Genomic DNA, 18,363 nt, shown 5'->3' on the forward strand with positions numbered 1-18,363 from the left:
TTAAAAAAAAAAAAACTTAAATATTATTATTTTATTTTGAAATTATTTTTTCAAGGCTTTGAAATGAGTTACTCAAGGAAAAGTAGTTGATTATTACTTTGAAATGAGTTACTCAAGGAAAAGAAAAATCAAATTGAGAGCCCCAAACAAATTTATACCAAGCGTGCAAATTGATCAAATGCATCATTTATTATTATTAGTTCCTGCCGATAGGCAGGATAACTAATGCATTCATTCAATGCATTTATTTTTTCAAGAAAGCCAATCATATGGTTGTATTTTTTATATTTTTCAAGCACTTGTATAGTCAAATTTACGGCGCTTTTTTTTTAAATTCTTTAAATACTTTTTTCCTCTTTTCCTATTGGTCCTTTCTGCAAACAGTCATTGCAAAAAATGTATTTTTGCATTTAATTTATTTAGTTATTAGGCAATATTGTATTGACAATAATTTTTTTTGTCTCCTCCATAATGTAAAAAGGTCGTTGAATTCTATAAAAATCTTCTCAAATCTTATTTCATTGAATGAAATCAACTTAAAAATAATTAAATATTATATGATGGGATGTATTTCGTTGACAAATAGAATGCATATTTAATGTTTTTTTGACAATTGTGTGTATATTGAATGCATTCCACTATTCGTAGAAGTGCAATACAGATATTTTACCTTCTACCATATCCACATTCAATGTATATTTAATTGATTTTTTTGACAAATTTCTATATATTAATTGCATTCTACTATTGAATTGTACGAAACTGTAATAAAATATACCAAAAATATAAGATAGTTTAAAATGACAATATATTTTTGTCTTCTCCATAATGATATTTGATGGTTCCTTTCCCAATAAATCTTTTCAAATCTTCTTTGATTGACTGAGATGCAGCAGAATATAATTAAATATTTTGTGATGGTATACATTTCCTTCCCAAAATCAATTACATTGAAAGCATATTTAATTCATCTTTGACAATTGGCTATAAATTGAATGCACAACATTGTTCAAATAGTACAATATACATGTATTGCCCTCTCTGTATCCACTATGTGCCACTGTAGACCTCATTATCTGTCGACAAAATGTTGAATCCTGTATTTTGGTACATTCCCCTTTTCCAAAGCAGTAGTTGTTGATATTTAATATGGTCTCCACCTCTAGAATGTTCTCCTTTTATTACTTCTTGTGGGTAATGAATTCATTCAATTATCATTTTTGTTGAATATATAAGATTGCATTCTCTGATAATGGTTTGTTGTTTTCTTTGTTCTTCCACTATTGTTTGTGGTTTCTTAGAGATCTGCAGTACATAGAGAGAGGTAAAGGTATGCTTTTAAACTAGCAAAATTTGACAAGGACTTTCTTGTAAAATTGTAACCCTTTTTTTTTAAGTTGTTGACAGCCTTTCTTAAACCAGTCCTTATTGATCTCTTATTTTGTGTGTTGGCTTCGAATTTGGCAGGCTTATTGAAGAGCATATTTATTGTCTGAAGTAGGGTTCCCTCACAAATAGACATAAAAGAGGTATGGTTTGAAATTGCTTTTGAACTGGTAACATCTCGTACATCTGCAATGAATTTTCCTTGTTAAAAATAGAAACTTAAACCTTCTTTAAACTATTTAACTTTTTTACTATATGTGCTTGTAAAAAATAAGAATAGAGCTAAGTTTCAACTACTGGTTCTTTTTCTTCTTCTGGAAATAACAGATTATGCATTGGTGTCTCAAAACATAACCTGGCTAAGTGCCTGTTGCTTATACTGTTGTAGTTTTTAGTCTCTTTTCTATCCTTCAAGTTGGTCTCCAAGTATTGCACAAATTTAATTTCACTTTTGTATTATTTTCAATGAGTTTCTTGTTCATAAACATATCAGACAATGCTTGTGTAGATAAATTTGACTAGAAGACTTACTGTAAGGATTTACCTGCCCAGAACTAATTTGTTAGGGTGCTGGATGCTACTAATCTCACTTGTTCTTTGATCTTGTCTTGTGCTTTCTGTAATGCTGGTAGATCTAACTTTGTTTCTGTCTCTGCAACAGAGACCGCCATTTTAGCCTTGTTCAATACCTCTTCTGCTCCAATTTACTCACCAATTAATTGTTGGAGCATGGCTATTGCATCATGAGCATCCTTACGAGCCTCTGTTGCTTCGTTTGTTAATGGAATTACCATTTCATAGATTCTTTGAGCCTTTTCCTCAAACATGTTATTGTTCTTCCTAGCATGCGCCAATTTCTTCAAAGCATCTTCCAATCACTGTTTTGTTGACTCCACTGAATATTCCACACCTCTAATAAACTGCTCAAAACCCTTTTCTGGCTCCTTATCACCTCTTCCAGAATTTTTAACATTGTCAATCCACTCACCCGGGAGGTATATTCAGACAAATTTTGTGTATATATGCACTAGTTCTACGAGTCACGGGAACATTATCCCTTTCCTTTCTTGTCTTCACTAGTCTACAAACCTTGCTACTAACTATTTGCAATTTATCTATTGAACTTAATGAAGAAACCAAACCAGGCCCCGTTCTGTGTGAAAACAATAGTTTAGGAGGAGTGCGGAATTTCAGGCCCGTGAACTGTAGTTTCACAACGGTCGGAGCCTAGAGGGTGCCAGGTATAGACTCCATTATTTCCGTTAACATGCTAAAATTCTCCACATTATGGATTGCCAAAGATTTAGGTAAGCTTTTAGGTTCTTAGACTAAGGTGCTTGTAAAATAAAAAAGCCAGATGTCAAAACATTGGAATATGGCATTCAGATAAACCCACGTTTGATACCTGTAACACTAAAAATACAAATGCCATGCAGTCAAAACTCCACGTTTTCAGACATTCGGCACACACAGAGCAGACAGGGAGGTTAGCATTAATTTACAATATCATTTTTTTAATATTTTATTAATTTTCTCTCTCCTATTTTCACGCAAGTTGTGTATTTGCTTTCCTACTATGAAATGTATTTTGCGCGTCCCAAGGAGCAAGTTGTAGTGAAGGTGGGTCTGTGCGTTTCTCTTTTGTTTATAACTGCAGCTTTAATTTCTTTAACTCAACAAGTTCCTTTTAGTGGCTTTTGACAAACACGATTTATATGTGGCAGATACTTCTATTTTGTCCTCATTTAATTTTTACAATCCCCTTTAATATTATTTTAATCCTTCTCACACTGCCTTATAAAATATTCAATATTTCTGAATATTTTAATCTGAAAAGTTCAAAACTAAATTCAATAAAGAGAACTTGTAATCCGATTACCAAACGATTTGAAGGGTTCAGTCTTGGTTTAGTTTTGAAGAGGGGACATTACATTCCATCTTCCAGCACTGCAGCTGGCATTATGTCTTTTGATTTTTGCTCTTCATTCAAACCTCATGTGGACCTATACTAACCATACAAAAATTAACAACATAGCATCATTGAGATCATGCCATACACTACAAAATTTAAGTTTCCAAGACCATGTATTATATTGTAGCTAGAGTTCTCCAAACAGTTGACAGAAATTGAATGCCAATTTTAAAATGTAGTTTTATTGTAAAGCCATGCCAAAGAACTTAGAGGAATGCACAGAAGCTAAGATAGGAACAATTTACAAACAGATAAACTTGCTACTGTTGTATATGATCTCTATTAGTGACCAATGGTTTCTTTCAATCAAAACATGATCCCTCTTTTCTGTTCAACAAGAGAATGGTAGAGGGCACAACAATTAAAATTGGATTTTTTTAAACCCTAAAATGAATTAAATCCTGTACTCAATAAAGATTTCGCAAATAGGGTTTGTGGTGGCTTTACTTTTCTATTAATAAAATGTAGTTTTATTGTAAAACCAAGTCAAAGAGAAAAGTAGAGAACCTAACATAGGAACAATTCACAAACACTTACTCTCTATCGTTGTTTTGTCCAGCTGATTGCGTGCAAAATTATTACTTATTTTTCTACCCAGGTGACTGCTGCAGAATTATTACTTTTTTTTACTATAGGATTCATTGCCAGTGAAAAATACCCTAACCTCTGTGAGTGACTAGTACTTTCAATGAAGAGGGGATCTCTGTTTTCTCAGCTTTATGGTTTGTGGTCTTTACAATATAGCTACAAGCTGACATTTGAAGCTTATTTGTAGAGTTTATCTGGAAGCTTCCATGGTAGGCATGTATGTTGGCATGTGGTTTTGTTGGTTGGGAACATGTATCTGGCAGGATAGGGTTCTTTATTTATTTGGAAGCTTCAATGGTGGTCACTTATGTGGCCATGTGGCTTTGTTGGTTACAAATTCCGAGAGCCATACAAAGTAATGGGTTTTGACGAGTCTGACATTGTTTGAGCTAGGGAGTGATGGTATACTCTGACATTGTAATATGGATCATGTACAACCTAATATATTGTGTGAATCTAATCATGGACTTGCGGGTGGTCCTTATGGGGGTAAAGCGAGAACCTGCAAGATTAGCCTGGCCTTTCGTGGCTTGTCATATTATCCCTATGCTGATGAGCTGAGCTGAAGCCAGTTGGCTCTTACCCAGACTAAGAAATCTTTCTCACTCGGGAGAGAGATGAAGTGAAATTTGAAACAAAGGGAAGGTAATAAGGGACAAAACTCTAGAATCAAGGGAATTAAATTAAATGACTGTGAAATGCACTGAATCAGAGATTGTTTCCATTGAGCACAACCTCTGTGGTTATGTTTATCTAGATTTCAGTCATTTTCAGCTCTAATAAGAAAGCGATAGAAAGTTGCAAACCCTAGATGAAATTTCAAAAACTAACAAAAAAAATATTCCTGCAATTTGGAAAGCAAATCATACCTACCTAAATGCAGTTTCAAAACCACCAAAAATATCCAGGAATTTGGGAAGCAAATAATACCTAAATGTCAGCCCGCTGAAAATACTCCGACCTCTGTTACTGATAAATGCTTCCAGTCAAGATGAAATTCCTCTGTTACTGATTAATGCTTCCAATCAAGATTAAATTCATCTTCTTTGTGCAACACGAAAATAGTAAAATAGTAAAGTGTACACAATGAAAATAAGTTTTTCTTTAAACCTAAAAATTAATGAAATCTGTACAACATTCCATAAGTAAGTACTTAATAAATATAATTATATTTGACATTATATATTTATACTTTTTTATATATTTATTTTTAATTACTTTTTATAATTATATTACTTTTCTATAGTTCATGTGATTGTCCATTATATATTGATTTAATTAATTAACATATTTCACATTAATTATATATATAATTTTGTATAGTTTTAATTTTATAGAATATGTAATTTACAATAATAAATTATGTGCTTGAATTTTTAATTTTTTATCTTTTTATAGTTTAATAATTATTATATTATATCATCTATAATATATAGTTAATTGAATCTAAGATATATATTATATTAAAATTTTAATAATATTATTATTGAACTCTTACAAATAGACATATATAAGTAAATAATAGTAGGTTTTTAATAAATATAATTATTGTTGATATTATATATGTAAATTTTTATAATAAATTATATGTTTACCTATCATCAGTCTCAGATTAAATGCTAAAGCATATAATTATCAGTATTTTATTTCTTGGTTATTATGCACGCAAATTTTAACGAACTTGAAAATAAACAAGTGATACTAGCCTAGCATTAATTTCTTCTCTCTTTGAAAAGTTTAGGATACTGACATAGACTTTGAGCGAATTAGCTGCTTGAGTGAAACAATTTTACAAGGTTGTCCACCTTTTACTCGTGTATGGAATTTTACTGATGTTATATATTCTATTGTTGATTACAATTTCCACTTCTTTTTCATTATATCATCTAATGGTACTTAACTAGTGCGACTCTATTATATCCTTGTTCAAATTTTGTAAGAACATTAGCTGTTGACAAATTGATTGTTTTGAATTTAACTTATTCATTTATAATTGTTTCCAATCAATAAAGTAATATATATTGTTTGAACTTCTCATTAATATTTCTTACATACGAAATCAAAATTTATAGACACATTTGTTTAACTAAGATAAAGATTTCTGAAGAATTTAATTTCTTTTGAAAATGATGGTACTTCAATTATTCTTATGGTACCTCTAATTACATATTATCACAGAATGTACATTGTCAGAAGCAATAAGAGAATATATATTCCACCACCAAAATGGGATTGTCCAATTATTGGGCCAATTGATACGACTACAATGGTACACATCTTTCATTTTCATTCTCCCTCCATTGAAGAGTGTCTGAGGACGATATTAGGTGAAGAATTCCTGCAGAATGCTTCTAGTTCAGTCTACTACAGTGATGTGGTGTCCTGTTTCCTGTCAAATTGCATGGATTTGGTCCAGGACCCAGAGTTTGTGGAAAAGTTTGCAAATTCATATATTCAAGACTATTTCACTCCATCAATTGGTTACAATGTAGCTATCAATGCTTATGATGCAAGTAACCATAATGATCTTCTGGGGGGTATATTTTCGCCTAACACAATAGCACTATGTGATGCAGCTTCTTGTGTTTACAATGCTGTAAAAGTTGCTGTGAACAATAATTGTGAGCTGGTTTTTACACATGCCTTGAAAGAACACAACGAGCACTTGGGCCATGATCTGACAAGAAAGCTTTCAAATGTCTTCAAGGCACTGATGTTCTTATACACACATCTTCCTCCTTATCCACCTATTACAACTGCACTCCCCACACTTGCTTCACAAGTGTCTTCTTAATTTGCATGCACATCTTTGTCATGCACCTATGTTTATGCTTTACTAGTCTACTATAAAAGTTATATGTGTTTGAATGTTTACTACTATCAATAAATTTCAGCCATAAACATACAACATTGTCACAAGGAAGTGTATATTTGAAGGTGTCATTGTAATTGCTCTTTGCGATGTATGTGTGTGAAAATGTGATTTTGGTAACTGCAATCATGAATTGTGCATGTCCTAATCTTAATATGTCAGATCTGTAATCAGTAAACAAAGGAAAAACAATAACAATGCACAAAAATATCACTACCCAATCACTTGAAACAATGCAATATTCAATAAGAAACCAATACTTAATTACAACACATTAATTTTTGGTTGAAAAAAATGAAATTAATGTAACTATCTATTTTTACATATAACTAACATGTAAGAAATAATTTATTTGTCTATGTAAAAAGTAACAAATTTATGAGTTACCAGAAATTCCTTTACTGTTCTTTTCTGTTATATTGAGTTGAAAATACCTCGTATATAATTTGAATATCATATTCAGCTTAAGTGAAATAATGTTTGTGGGAGTTACTTAGCCCTTATGTGTACAAATTTTTAATTAATTTAATAGTTCCTTTATATAGTAATAAATTGAACGATGACTTACAAATATTCTTTTAATTGCAAATTTTAAGAAAATCAAAATAGTTAACATGACAATGAAGTAGGTTCTGACACATTATGTTCATTAGTTTTGTAGCAGGGTTCAAATAAGCCCAATTTTGCAAAATTCAAGGGAAATCAACTAAAATAGTACCTTGAGATTTGAGCAATACAGGTACAATTCACTTGTTTATTTTTTATGTACAAATTTTATATTACTGTGAACTCAACCTAGCATTGTAGAGATAATGTAGTTCCATTGAGAGGGAAAAAAATCTTGAGAATAATAAATGATCTTGGCATATTGTCACTGTTGTTTACATAAATGTACTTACTATTGTACATACAATGTAGTTCCACTGACAGAACAAAAAAATTATCAAAACACTCTTGATTTATATTTTGTACATGAAAATTTATTGTCATTGATATTCAATATGATATTGTTATAGAAGACACATTCAAATTACTAAACTCTTATACATTTTGTACAGGTCATGAAATTACATTGTGCACATGGTAGTAGAGAACTGAAAAATTTAAAACAATGATTCCCCCTGTCTAAAATAGTAACTTCCCATTAGAACTAGGCGCTCTCTTTGTAGAGATGTGCATTGTATTTGTCATGCTTATGACAATACATGACACTCCTCTATTCATTACTTTATTGGCATGCAATGTCATAATATTCCACTACTTCTTTGCATTTTTCATTGTTTAATGGTTTTCTACCAAGGGGTTCCATAAAGCTAATAAAAATACGGAGAGATTGGTAAAAAACACAAGACCTTTCTCATCTCTACCGAAAAAAAGTAGTTAGATAGAGCAAGGAAAGTATAATACTTCTACATCTCGATGCTTATTTTCATATTTTGATTGTCCTCCTCATATTAACCATCTCAATAGCCCAATGTCTAGAGCAACTATTTACAGTAAACCAGTCCTGTATCATAATTCCATTGTACATAGTACCATAGACATTGACAATCTTAGTCAAATAACTCAAGAAGGTGATTGCATGTTGTCAACTACTTTACAACCGTTTCCATCAAATCCATTTACCCCAACACTGGAAAAGGCAAGCACAATAACTGCTTCCCCAGGTAGTGGATTGTTGAATGATATTGTCCACAAATACATTTTCCAGCCAACTGTTTGTGACATTATTAAAGGCAAAGGAGACAATTATACAGGTCTAATTACCTGTAATTGTTTTGAAAATTATAATGCTACACCTCTTTTGTCAGCTCCAGCCTTGGAAAAAGAAGGACGCACAACTTCAAAGTGTGCACACCTACATCAAATAATCGGTATAAACCTTATTTGTAAATGATTTTTCCAATTTTTGGCATTGCTATCTAGTAATTGAATTCACTGACAATTTCTTCTGCTCATATATTGTAGAGAACAGTCAAGTTTGGCTTCAACAAAATAGTGTATGCCACAAAGCTGACAATTCGTCCACAGAGCTTCAGATTAAAGCTGACAATGTTTTAAATGTGGAAGGCATGTTAAAGAGTGAACAGCCCAATAATGGCATATCAATTGAACATCAATACAATGTCTACTATTCGCTGACGCATAAAGGTTCGAGCCTACCAAAGAAAAGAAAACATTGTTGTCAGCTATGTTCAAAAGTTCAAACTATGCACATATTTGCAAGACATTGTTAAGCATTCAATGTGAAGAGTTGTCCAAAAATATTATTACAGTTTGAACTATAACAAATTTTCACAGAATGTGCAAACTCTTTGCCAAGCCCCTTCTTTGCAGACATATTGAAAGATCAAATATGAAGGGTGCAAACTATTTCCACCCAAATATTTGTTCTAATAGTAAGCTTTATATGTTTGTATTATTTACAAATGCTATGCTTAAAGTTTGACTTTGTAAGATAATTACTAAAATAAAGATGATTTTTCACCACCATGTATATATAGTTAGAACAATACATACTTGTGGGATTTGTCACCATATTCAAGAGCCTATTAAAAACGCAACTTATATAAATAATTTATTTATTTATTTTGTAAACTAGAAGTGGCATAACAGATTCTAATCTTCAGTCTCTATACATTTATCCTATTCAATTTGAATAGAAGAGTTTATGTGTAAATGATCTGGCTGGCATATCAATTTTCTTTGTGCTAACTGCATTATTTGCACCATTGAACGATGTAAGCCCTAAAAGGTTCTTCTCAAGCATTGCATTGAAGGTTGTCTGTCTTTTGGAAAACTATGTTGGCAGAAAATTGGATTTAATTATCTTTGTTTCACCAATGCACCTATGAAGAATTAGCGTCGCCTTCTTCTTCAATGCATTTGAAAAATATTTGAAACTATGAAATGCTACCTTAGGTGGGGTTGGTGATGAATTTGTAAACAAGCTTTCTGTCAATAAACATAATTTGTAGTGCTCCCTTATCATCAAAATCTATAGAAAAATGCATAGTATCATTTGAAATGGTTTATGCCTTACTTGTCGTTCATGTAAAAATTACATATACTTTTAACGACTATACAATATAACTAGTACAATCATATACACCTTGTATTCATTGTTCTCTTGCTTGTATGTATTTTGAAATACGCAATGAAAACCCATAATTTAATACACGAAATAATTTAGAGAAAAGTAATTTACACAAATGCAACTACTATGAATTATGAAATGTTATATAAACATTTCAAAATTAAAAACTTTAATCCATGGTTTATTGAATGCATTTGAAAATACATATATTGGCATAAGTTAATAATAATTATAGCTTTTGAATAGTGCAATTAATTAGGTACATTAAAAAATAATAATATATATATATATACAAGAAAAGCATATTGTACTCACATTGTCTACTTTTCTCGCAGATATCGACACGTGTATTGACAAACAAGAGATATGCCACATAATTAAACTTCACAAGCTAAGTGAAATACAATCTACAATAGCTAATTATTATTCTCCAAAAACATACCAAAATATTTAAATAATTAAAATAAACCGACAACGAAGAAATGGAGATAGTAGATGTTGATAGTTACAAGTGTTCTGCTCGAGAACAAATACAAAACATTGACAATGTGCTAAACTGTCATGGACTATACAGGGCACGTAATTTCAAGTACAATGTAGGTGATTGTCTATTTGACTCCTTTAAACTACTCTTGGAAGGAAAATACACATCAATTCAACTGCGAAATGGCACAATCAACTACTTTGAAACATGTCTTGCAAGAGGTGAAATAGAAGCAATCAACTCATACAACCTTGAACTCTATCCACCTACTCTTCTTGAACTACACAATGTCCCAGATCAAGAAACATATCTACATAAGATGAGATTGTCTGCAAAACCATGTGCACCACCCACTAAAGTTGGATTATGGGGAGACATATTTTGTATACATTGGCTATCGAACTAGTTAAAAATACAAATATGTGTTTGGTCAACGACAAAAGGGAAGATGTACTTGCGCTACAACAAAACATTGCAAAGTCAGCAATATTACATCTTGTTCCATGATGCTAATCCTCGTAGTGGTCATTTCGAACCACTATTAAGAGTTGAAAATGAACATGCAATATATCACCAAAATACACAATTATCTGAACTTAAAAGAATCATTAGAAACAAAAGAGAAGACGAAAATATAGACAGGGGAAAAAGGCAAAAGCTTGAAATTAACAATAGCAATTCAAAACAAGAAACTGCAAAAGAAATTACCAATAATAAAAGGAAAATAACATTACACGAACATAAGAAAATGATAAGAAACAAAGCAGATGAAAAAATTATAGACCATGGCAAAAGACAAAAGATTGAAATTAACAATATATGTTCATAACAGGAAACTCGAGAACAAAACAGCAATCATAAAAAAAAATTAACATTTCACCAATTGAAGAATATGATTAGAAATAATCAACAACATGAAAACATCCAACAAATAGCGCAACAAATGTTTCGAACTGAGAATACAACTTCAAATGAGAATAATAAATCACAACACGGGCAGAGTAGAATGATAAAATCAACAAAGTCAACAAGGACAAAATCATATTGTCCAATTGAGATTTACCAGAGAACAATTGAAGACACCCCTAAACATACATGTACAATATGCCACATATTGCATTTCAGAAAAGATATGAGAACCATGAAAGGAAAACTCAAACAAATATATTATAAGTTAGTAAAATGTGATAATACTATATTGTCAGATTCCATATGTCGAATATGCTTTACTACTTTGAAACAATCGAAGTTGCCTAAGTATGCTACACCAAGTAATATACGAACAAACAAACCATTGGACTATGTACAAAATCTGTCGATACTAGAAGAACGACTTGTTTCACTCAGAATTGCATTCGCTCAAATATGGGAGCTAGGCTATAAAAGATCCCAAATAGGACTTACAGGCTCTATTATTAATGTTCCTGTCAACATGAACATAATACAAACAGAACTACCACAACCAATCAATAGTACAACGACAATAGCTGTATATCTCAAAAGACGCTTACAGTATAAAAATGCCTTCCAAAAGGGGATGATACGACCAAACATTGTCATGCAAGCTCTAACCCAATTGGTTGAAACAAAACTATACAAATGGCAAAATGTCCAAATTAATGACAACTGGAAAGACTATTTACAGACTAAGAATGAAGATGAAAACAACAGTGAACTTAGTACAACTGATAATGAGACAGATAGTGAGAAAGAACAAGAACATCCATCTGAAACATTGATACATGGATTCACTGAATCTACATCTATACAAAAAATGGATGATAAAGTCATTGAAATTGCACCTGCACAAGATTTCTATCCAATTGGAATCTTCAAGGACACATACGCTGAAGAAATGAATTTTTCAACATTATTCTTTGGTAATCCATGTGATGAAGATATTGTTAAAAGATTTAGCTACCAAAAGATTGCACAATGGGAACTGACAAATTCGCATAGACAATTTGCATACCACACAACAAACTTATTCTTTAAAACCATCAAAGTACTTATACAATAGGTTTTGTCCACAATGTGGATACGAATTCGAAAAGGGCAACTAAAGGGAAGAAAGCTATATGCAAAGGATGTCAAGGAAAAGCCAAACCTAGAGAGATTGTTGAAATTAGATATAGGTTACACCGATTTCAAAAGAATAAGAATATCACCAGATTACACACAACAACTTTAAAAGAACATATTTGCAATGATATGACAACTTGGACCTCCAATGTTTTTTGTTACTTTCACTAGTGTAGAACAAAATTGGGATCCCCTAACAAATACACTGCAACAGTTACAAACTTTACACCAATCAAGGCTACAAAACCATGAATCTTATCAAACAAAGGAAATTGATAAATTCCAATTGATCAAGAATGATCCAATAAGTTGTGCGCGATACTATAGGCATAGGATAAATGCATTAAAAAAATTGATATTTACAGATTCCACCTTCTTTGGAAATGTCATAGATTACTTCTCTGTAACTGAATTTCAAAATCGAGGAAATGAGCATGACCATTTCTTGTTATGGATTGGCAATGCACCGATCTATGGGAAAGACAACTATACGGACATAATACAATTTGTTGACAAGTATATCACTTGTAACACAGAACACTTGACTCTTGATTTAGCTATACTACACAAACATCACCACACAAGGTAATGCAAGACATCTAGAAGACGAGTTTGCATATACAATTTCCCCATTCCACCAATGCAAAATACTACGATAATGCAACCACTGCCAGAAAAAAATGAAACTCTAACTACAATTGCAAGAAATATAAATTCAAAATTGCAAAAAGAAAACTATGACAGTTCATATACCTTCCACATGTTCATAAATGAAATGCAATTAACAAAGGAAGATTACATATTAGCTCTTCGATCTACATTACTTAGACCAACACTACTCCTACAAAGAAAGCCATCACAAATCTGGAACAATAGTTTCTCAAAAAAAATAACCCCCCTATGGAAGGCTAATACAAATGCACAATATGTCCTAAATGCATATGTTGCAGCGATGTATTGCAGTTCATACATGGCAAAAGTTGACAAATCAATGACACGTGCTTTCCAAAAAATTTGAAAAGATCACCAACAAGACAATATTGATGCAATCAAGATGATAAGTAAACTTGGAAATGCTTTGCTAAACCTCCAACAAATGTCATCACAGCAAGCTGCGCACATTGTTCTATCACTACCACTAAACTATAGCTCAAGAAAATGTGTATTCATAGATACACGATCTGATAATGACCGCACATTCATACTTAAATCTATGAAACAGATCAAGAAGGAACAAAACGAATCTGATAACATAATTTGCAAATCCATTATCGACTATTATATCAATCGACCCAAATCTATTGCAAACATTTGCCTTGCACAATTCGTCTCAGAATATCACAAAACTGGTAGACATATCGAACGTAAAAAAAAACCAAATATTATACGTTATATCAATTTCAACAAACATATAGATGAAAAAAACCACTGCAGAGAGCAATTAGTACTATACGTGCCATTTACGACACATGAAAATACTTTGAAAGATAATTTCAATTCATGGGTAAGTGCATATGTACATCATGAAAGAACAATACAAATGAATCATTCAAAGTTTACGTACAACACTACTTCTGCATGGGGTGACATTGACGAAGCTATCAATGATGTAAACTTAGAAAATCAAAACACACAAGACGAGGCCTCTTCATTTACAAATTCTAAAGACAAGGAATTCTATGACATACAATTAGACATGAACAACAGAGCCCACCCAAAAATTTCAAGCAAATTTTTAACATCCTTTGAAATCGGACAACACCCACAAATAATGGATAACAACGAGTACTTCAAATTAAGGCAAATGCTTAATAAAGAACAACAACAAATCGTCAAGGACATTGTCATTAAAAAATTGAAAAATATGAAAACCCCATTGCACTTGTTTCTAACAGGAGGAGCTGGAACTGGAAAGACTTTCACTACAAACGCGATATACGAAGCACTTGTACGTATTTATAACACCTCTTTGGAAAACGATCCAGACAAACCAAAGGGTCTTAAAACGGCATTCACTAGAAAAGCAGCATATAACATAGGTGAAATCACATTACATTCAACATTTCACATTTCATTTAACAAATCCAAATATCTTCCACTCAATACTGAAACACTAGACAAAATATCAAAGCATTACAAACAACTCTGTGTACTTCTTATAGATGAAATATCACTTGTGGGCTCTACATTCTTACGGTATATTGACAAAAGGTTACGTGATATAATGCAAATGCCCACTGCACATTTTGGGAACCTTGACACAATCTTTGTTGGAGATCTATATCAAGCACAACCTGTACTTGACTCTAATGTGTTTGAAAATAAACCAACTCAAAAAGAATTGATGCCCTACAACTTTTGGAAAGAGAAAATAAGGTGTTATTCACTAAATTGTACAATGAGACAAAAAGATGACATTTTTATATCAATCCTCAATAGAATTCGCATTGGGTTACAAACAAACAATGATTTTCATTATCTGAATCAACATTGCTCACGGCCACCACCCATTGACCCAACATTTCCTTACCTATTTTATAGGAAAAAGGATGTTGACGAACACAACAATAAAATGCTATCTACCATTTCAGACAATGCCATTGTCATAGATGCAATAGATGAATATGAAGAAAATAATTTTACAATAAGATTGTACAATCATACGACTATGTTACCCACACAAATAAAATTGAAACAAAACATTCTTGTAGAAATCTATGCAGGCAACTATAACAGAAAAGATGGTCTAGTCAATGGAACGGATGGAATATTTAAAGCATACACAAAATACAATGACATTGACATTGTATGGCTCAAAATAAACAACCCTACAATAGGACAACAAGAAGGAAAAAACTAGCTAAATGCTACACAAATGACATTGATAAACAATGGGTACCTATACTTCGGATTGCTAGACCCATTCAAAAAATATCAATGAACAACAAAATAATGATTAGAAAATAATTTCCTATACAAGTAGCATGTGCAAGAACCATACATCAGTCACAAGGACTAACAATGGAAGGTTTAGCATTTGATCCCACAGCTATCCGACAACATGGCCTCACATATACCGCACTTTCACGTACCAAATCAATGCAATCATTATTCTTGCTTAAACCTCTAACTACAAACAATTTCAAAATAAAGAAAAAAGTACATCTTGAAATGTCACGCCTTCAAACCAATGCAATATGGAAATTTGAAAACATTAATGTATGTTTCCACAATATGGCACAACTCTTGGTCTGCACATTAAACACTCGTAGTTTACAAGCACACACAAATGATATTCTAAATGACTATGACATAATGTCATCTGACATCATTTGTCTACAAGAGGTTCATACTGATCCCCATCAAAGTAACACTCTACTAAACCTTTACAATTTTGTTGCTATACATAACATTCATGGCATTATGACTTTAACTAAGAAACATCTACAAATATCAAAAACAAAAGAACACAGATCACAAAATGTAGAAGCAATCACAATAACAACACCACTCCCAAACAATGATCTCAATGTTTGTAATGTTTAAGCAAGACCAAATGCTCCTATACTTGAAATTTTAACAATCATGAACAAAGTATTATCCCACATTCCCCCAAAACAAATTCTATACATTGTGGGAGATTTCAATATTGACATGGCCATACAAAGCAAATGTCAAAAAATGCTTGTGAGTTATATGAAAAAATCCAATATACATTTCTTGTTAGACGAATCACACACTGTAAACAAACCACTAATTGATCACATCTGGTCTAATGCATACAAAAACATATGCTTCATTTATAAAATAGAGGCATACTGGACTGATCATCTTGCTACTTTTATGAACATGCACATCACTGAATTTAGAAACTAAACTTCAAAATACTAAAAAAATATAACAAATAGAATCACAAATACACAGTGTTCAAATATAATAGAAATGCAATTCCTACAACACATAAAATTTGGCTTCTACAATTCACAAACAATTCATCCATACATGCAAACAAAACACAATAATAATATAATTTATTCCAATACTACATATCTTTTTTTGCAGGAGAACAATGGAGCCAACAAAAAGATCAGGAAAACAAACACAAATCAATCAAGAACAGATCACAAAAAGGTATTGAACTTATCTTATATCAAATTAATAAATATTATGTAAAGTTAACAATATTAATGCACTAGTCTTACGATTCTTGCAGATCAAAAGTGAAAGGACAAAATGCCATATCTATTGAAGACTTGAATGCAAGGAAAGCAGGCAACATCTTTGAAGGGGATGTGCTCATTGTCTATAAAGCCACACTTGACAAAGTGAACAAATCAAGGCCTGTCCTCCTTGCAGATCTAACTGATTTGAAAGCTGAAATGACAATTATAGTTAATGTTACTGGTGACCTTGTAGAAAACTATGAAGAAAAAATAGTGCCAAATTCTGCGATTTGCATCTCAGGATTTGATATTGCCCCAAAGACAGACTACGATCGTGGTGACAGTGACTGTATTCTAATCCTCAAAGACTCAACAACAATTGAAACAATGCCACGCATGTGTCAAGAATACAATTTCATACCAAGCACCACAATAAAACAACTACGCTTTAGTACAAATGAGTACCCCATTGGAACAATTGGTGCCTTGGTAACAAGGACAGGCAAACAAGGTTCACAGTACACACTTGACATCAAAGATGGTGACAATGAAACACACAAAGTACAGGTAAAAAACTTGTAAATTGTTTCCAAATAACCTGTTCCAAACTTCTGTTCAGTAGAACAAAATACTTTGCATTCTAAAAGTTTTTACACACCATAACTAACAATGTTACTCTCCATAGTTGTACCTGCACCAAAGTTTTGGCCAGCAATGCCTCACAATAGAAGACCATCTACAAATGAATGAAATCCCTCCAATGTTGTTCAGAAATGTTGTAAAAAAAGTGGACCAAAGAATAACATTCCGCACAAGCCTTTCTACATTCATATGCAAACTCAACGACAAAAGAACATTGGAAAGGCTCAATGGCTTACTGAATACAACTTATGAGGTAACTATTTTCACAACATGCATGTCTTTATTTTTCAAATGCACTGTTTGCACACCACAGTAACATTTACCCATCTCTTACAGGTTGATGGTATCTTAAAAGTGGCAAATCCATTCTCAGTTCCATTCCATGCATTTTGCCCACAATGCAATTATAAATTTGAGAACTATGGCATGCTTGAAGACAACAGTGCTCACTGCACCAGGTGTCACAAAAAAGTAAACTATGTATACTCACTTCAGCTGAATACAATACTTACAGCAGAAAATAAAGAAACTATACAATGCTCTCTTGATAAGTCCACAGTTGAACAATTGTTGCCAGCACTTCAAAATACTACATATGAAGACTACAAAGAAGACAAATCAAGAGTTATCTTCATTCTACGTGATTTTACAACAAAAGGCCACTTCACTCTCAACCAAAACAACCTCATTACTCATGCCTTTGTTCTTCACGAATGATTTCTACAAAAAGGTAAGCATGATACATTACATTAATCTTTATACATTTCAAACATTTTTATTACCTCTATTTTATAACAAATACTAATTTACAAACAATAAAACCAATTTTTGTTCTGCAGGAAGGAGAGAATCTCTAAGGCACAAATCACGAATACCTGTCAAATGGAAGAACTCCTCTCAAATAGACTACTACTGGTTAACAAATAAAAGCAAATTAGATACAAATTTGCTTTCTCTGTTAAAACTTTATATTTATCTTGCACTCTACAAACTATTGCTTACTGCACTATAAACTCAACAACTTTTCTAAAATGTTGCTAATGCTGACAAGACAAATTTATTATATTATGCACCGTC

The 18,363-nt window shown here is 32.1% G+C and overlaps 1 protein-coding gene across 1 annotated transcript; it reads left to right on the forward strand.

Annotated features, from left to right (window-relative positions):
* Window positions 1-1,465: 1,465 nt before the first annotated feature.
* Window positions 1,466-18,328, forward strand: LOC131062948 (uncharacterized). The gene is made up of 7 exons (XM_057996692.2): window positions 1,466-1,529; window positions 7,472-7,557; window positions 16,544-16,612; window positions 16,695-17,211; window positions 17,330-17,539; window positions 17,623-18,016; window positions 18,126-18,328. Exons 3-6 carry the CDS (start codon window positions 16,551-16,553, stop codon window positions 18,001-18,003), a joined length of 1,170 nt encoding a protein of 389 aa, XP_057852675.2. The 5' UTR covers window positions 1,466-1,529; window positions 7,472-7,557; window positions 16,544-16,550; the 3' UTR covers window positions 18,004-18,016; window positions 18,126-18,328.
* The last annotated feature ends 35 nt before the right edge of the window (window positions 18,329-18,363 follow it).

This window comes from Cryptomeria japonica, chromosome 5 (assembly GCF_030272615.1).
Source record: "Cryptomeria japonica chromosome 5, Sugi_1.0, whole genome shotgun sequence".
NCBI lineage: Eukaryota > Viridiplantae > Streptophyta > Pinopsida > Cupressales > Cupressaceae > Cryptomeria > Cryptomeria japonica.